At 60.4% G+C, this 4709-nt stretch overlaps 1 protein-coding gene across 1 annotated transcript; it reads right to left on the bottom strand.

Moving 5' to 3' along the window:
- Positions 1–495: 495 nt before the first annotated feature.
- On the bottom strand, positions 496–3763 carry MAFB (MAF bZIP transcription factor B). The gene has a single exon (XM_075528750.1). The coding sequence runs from the start codon at positions 3378–3380 to the stop codon at positions 2409–2411; it is 972 nt and encodes a 323-aa protein (XP_075384865.1). The 5' UTR covers positions 3381–3763; the 3' UTR covers positions 496–2408.
- Positions 3764–4709: the final 946 nt, after the last annotated feature.

The following is a 4709-nucleotide window of genomic DNA, read 5'->3' as shown; positions in this document are numbered from 1 at the left end:
CCAAAAGGGAGGACATAAGCCTTTGACGGGAGGCTCAGCAGCAGGAAGCCCCAGCTTTCCATCGGGCTGGCAGAGTGGACCTGGACCTCAGAGCCAATAGGTTAGCAGGCCGGCCCTGTGCTTGGGGACTGACTCCAAGGTCTCTCAGACCTGCACCCTCTCCCCACACAAGACTCCTGACCAGGGTCTGCACCTAAAGTGGAGAACAGAGAACATGTTTGAGGTCCCAGCTCATTCAGACTCTCAAGGGGGAGTTGTGCCCAGACGAGGTTTGGGATTTCGGTGGGCCAAGGGGGTGCTCCCAGGCAACGGATGGTGTAGCTGTTGAAAGGGCAAGAGAAGAAAGGCCAGGTGAGATGAGCGAGCAAGCGAGCGAGCGAGCGGCCGCGTCCTCTAAATAAACACCATTTCCATGGGTTTCATAAGCAAAATAGGAAACCATTTTAATAACCAAAAAACAGAAACCAGTCTGAATAAAACTACAATAGACTAGGTTTTAATATTTTTCATATCATAAGCAGGGGCTTGAAATTGATCCCTTATTTTACATGAAATAAAAACAATTTCCATTGCGGCAAGTTTGATTTCAACACAGTTGAATCCGTAAAAACCGAAGCTCGTTTCTGATGCAGGACGAATATCCACAATATTTAAAACTGCAAGCACCATGCGGTTCATACAATCTTGTTATTCTTGTTAATTTATCAACTAATACAAACTCAAAAATGCATCCGGCCAGCAGCGCCAGCAATTTCAAATGGGGACTAAAAAATACACTTTAATTTTGGTATTTTTGTCAGTGCAACTTAAATCCTTTTACTGACCTGCAGGGGGAAAAAAGTAATAATAATAATAAAAAGCCACCCAGATCTTCCCTTTAACTATTATACAACCAAAGGGGGAGGGGGGTCGGGGCGGATCCCACCAACATCTCGCCGGCTATTTCAAAAGCGGGCAAAGAAACGCACAGAGCATGTTGAAAGCTGCAAAAAAAGACGTGCCCAGGGTGGGGTTTTCAGTACATTCAGAGCATGGCAGAGCGGGGTGGTCGAGGCAACGTAAGTTGGTGTGATCAAGGGCTCCCGCCCATCAGCCGCTACAATTAGTTTGGGCCTTGGCGGTGGCAAAGGGACCCTGGGGTGATTTCTTGTAAAGCTCAAAAGCAAACAAGAACTCTTTTCCTTTCTCCTTGGCACTTCAATTTGCTCTGAAGACTAGGAGAGGATCTAGCGAGCTGGACCCGTCGGGTCTCAGAGGTGCGCCAAGTTCGCAGCTGCCCTTGCCCTGGTACTCCCAGGCCGGGACTCTGAATCTTCTTTCTCAAAGCCCGACGAAACTGGAAAACCAAAGCGAGAGGGCAGCGGACTGGATGGAGGAAGGAGGAGAGAACTTACTACTTCCAGCGTGCCCCAGACAAAGTTGCTTTCTGATGCTGATGCAAAGTGCCGGGAACTTTTATTTCTCTACTTACCAAAAGTTAAAAATAAAAAGCAAAGCCATAATAATAAACCCAAACAAAGACACGCTCTGCTTGATGCCACGTTCTTTAGGCGAGTTGGCGGGTGGGTATTTACAAGCCAGCAGCCCCGGGACTGAAACCCCGGAACCGCACACGCAGCAGCCGAAGTCTCCCATCGGCGTGCGATCCCTTCCACCCAAAGAAACAGGGAGGGTTATGATTCATGGTCAACAACATGCTAAAGTTAAACAAGAAAATGGTACAAAATAGAAATTATTACCATACATGTCCAGCATGCAGGATTAATATTTTTAATGCAGATTTTCGTATTTTTTTCTATATCATCGAGCAGGCAATAAAACTGAAGAGATTTGCGCACCCAGCGTCCTAACAGAGGTCCGCGCGCGGCCCCAGGCTGACAGCCAAGGTTCTCAGGACCCTGAACAGCTAGGTCCGTCTGTCCTTCCTTCCTGGGTTCAGTCTCCTCTGGAGCCCGCGGGCACGCCAGTGTCTCCCTTCTCTCCTCTCCTTGCTGCTCTCTTCCTGGGGCGAACTGCGCTCCCGGCAGCGAGGAGGAAGCGGCCCGCGCTTAATGCGCAAAGTTCACAAAGCCAGGCCTCGGCGAGAGTCTGGAGGACTATGCCTCGCTGTCCTGCAGCCTGGAGAAAAAGTTGCTTGAGGACCTCCCACCCCCTGGTCTGTCTGGCTCTGCTCGAGTCTAGGAGGCGGCGCTGGCGCGGCGCGGGTTGCCCTGGCCTTGGCGGAGGTCCCCTACCCGCCCGCGCGCCCGCCAGTCGCCCGCAGCCCTCCAGCCCTTCCTCCCTCTCCAAGTCAAACAGGTCAAGGCTGGGGCCATGGCAGGGACAGGGTCCGGGAAGGTCCAGGGCTGAGGATACGGGACGGGGAGTCCAGGTGGGGGGCAAGGGCAGGGGCCGAGAGCGGCCACGACTCACAGAAAGAACTCGGGAGAGGAGGGGCTGTCGCTGGTGGAACCCGCCTCCCTGAAGCCGGAGTTGGCGAGTTTCTCGCACTTGACCTTGTAGGCGTCTCTCTCGCGGGCCAGCCGGGACACCTCCTGCTTAAGCTGCTCCACCTGCTGAATGAGCTGCGTCTTCTCATTCTCCAGGTGGTGTTTCTGCTGGACACGTTTATACCTGCACGACTGGGCGTAGCCCCGGTTCTTCAGGGTCCGGCGCTTCTGCTTTAGGCGGATCACCTCGTCCTTGGTGAAGCCCCGCAGGTGGCGGTTCAGCTCGCGCACTGACATGGACACGAGCTGGTCGTCGGAGAAGCGGTCCTCCACGCTGCCACTGCCGCCTGCTGCCGTCGCTGCGGCGGCCGCGTGCGGCCCCGGCCCGGGGTGGCTGGTGGGGAGCTGCTGCGTGGGGCTGGCCGCGCTGGACGGCGGCGGCGACGCTTGGTGATGGTGGTGATGGTGCGGGTGCGCGTGCGGGCCCAGGTCGTCGTGGGCCACGCCGGCGGCCGGGTACGCGTGGTGCGGGTGTGGGTGGTGGTGGTGGTGGTGATGGTGCGCGCCTCGGAAGCCGTCGAAGCTCTGCAGCGGCTGGGGCACTGGGTGGGAGCTGATGAGCGCCTCCACCGCGTCTTCGGGAGTCAGGTTGAGCGCCTCGGGGTTCATCTGCTGGTAGTTGCTCGCCATCCAGTACAAGTCCTCCAGGTGGGTCTTCTGCTCGGTCGGGCTGAAGCTGGGCGACGAGGGCACCGAGCTACACGGAGTGCTAAGTGGCGTGGATGACACGGAGCCAGCAGGCTGCAGGCGCGTACAGAGGCGGCCCGGGCGCTCGGTGCGCCCCAGGGGCTCCTTCTTCACGTCGAACTTGAGCAGGTCGAAGTCGTTGACGTACTCCATGGCCAGCGGGCTGGTGGGCAACTCGGGCCCCATGCTCAGCTCCGCGGCCATCGCTGACGCGGGGCGCAGCCGCCGCCGCTGCCGGGGAAACTTTGCGGCCCGCCTGGGCGCGCCGAGCCCAGCGCGGGGACGAACAGCGGCGAGCCTGGGAGGCGGGGAGCCGAGGGCTCAGCGGGCCGGGGCCGCCGGCCAAGCCTTTGTCTGGGGACGCGGCGGCGCGCCGTACAGTCCCGAGGCTGCCCGCACCGCCCCCAGAGCTCGGAGCTAGGGCTGCGCCAGGGCCAGGCCGGGTCGGGCCGGGCCGAGCGGAGCCGGGCGGGGTGGCGAGGAGAGCCGAACGTGCAGTGGGGTGAGGGGAGGCGCGGGGCGAGCGCCCGTCACTCGCTCTCTAGCTCTCGGGTTCTGGGGCTCTCTCGCTGGCAGCCGCTCGCAGCCTGGCAGTGCAGCTGTGCTGGATCCGCCGCGGCCGCCGCCTTTTATCGCCTTCCTGATGTCACCGGGGCGCGGGGGCCCGGGCGGCCGGGAGCGCTGGCCAATGGCTGCTCGGCCCCAGCGGCCCGGCGGCGCAGGGCGGGGCGCGCCTGACAGCTCCTCCGCCCCCCGCGTCAGCTGACTCGCGGCCGGAGCTGCCTGCGAGCAGCCGAGGCCTGGCCAAAGGCTGGAGCCCAGTGGGATGGCCGCCCCCGCCCGGCCCCCTCGGCCTCCAGGTCCCGGTCCTAGGCCCGCTCGCCTCCCGTGCGCCCCGCCCCCAGACCGCTTCCCACCCCTTCGCGCGCGCTCTCTTTGCCTGGACTCTTTGCGCTCCCCTAAGCCCCCGTCGCCCCCAAGAAGGCTCAGCGGGAGCACCAGGACGGCTCTTCCCGGGCCCTTTGTTCCCAAGCGGCCCCCGCCCCAAGGGGGACGCTCCTTGTGTCCGCGCTGCCACGGGGCCGCGTCAGTGCTGCCTGCGCTTGGGTTGGAGCGCTCTGCGAGAATTTGTTGGGAGGGCGGGGTTCAGGCCCCAAGAGTTGCGTTCAGCTCCAACTCTTGACCTCAAGAGACCCATCTCTGGCCCAGCGAAGTCCTCTTCAGACAGATGCGGTGTGTGAACGCTGAGACGCGACTCCAGAGGTCCCGCCGCGCCCCAGCTCCCCACTCCCCGCAAATGAACCCATTGAAGGAAGCGACTGTGAACCTTGACTCCTACCAGATGCCCAAGACTCTGAGTACTCCGAGGTTTGGGGCCCGGGCCAGCCCTGAAAGGACACTCCGGGTAGCCCTCGGCTGCGGGAGAACGGGCCCTGTTTTTGTTTGAACGTTTTGTAACGATTAAGCAGATCGGGCGTCAGCCGGCCGCGGAAAGGCTCAAACAGACATAAAGTGCGACCCCAAGTGGTCACT

Source organism: Tenrec ecaudatus, chromosome 12 (genome assembly GCF_050624435.1).
Source record: "Tenrec ecaudatus isolate mTenEca1 chromosome 12, mTenEca1.hap1, whole genome shotgun sequence".
Lineage (NCBI taxonomy): Eukaryota > Metazoa > Chordata > Mammalia > Afrosoricida > Tenrecidae > Tenrec > Tenrec ecaudatus.
Note: the sequence above shows the minus strand (reverse complement) of the source record. Positions and strands in the feature narration are given on the sequence as shown.

Coding starts and splice junctions, on each gene's coding strand:
- MAFB (XM_075528750.1), bottom strand. CDS start 3,380: ATGGCCGCGGAGCTGAGCATGGGGCCCGAGTTGCCCACCAGCCCGCTG.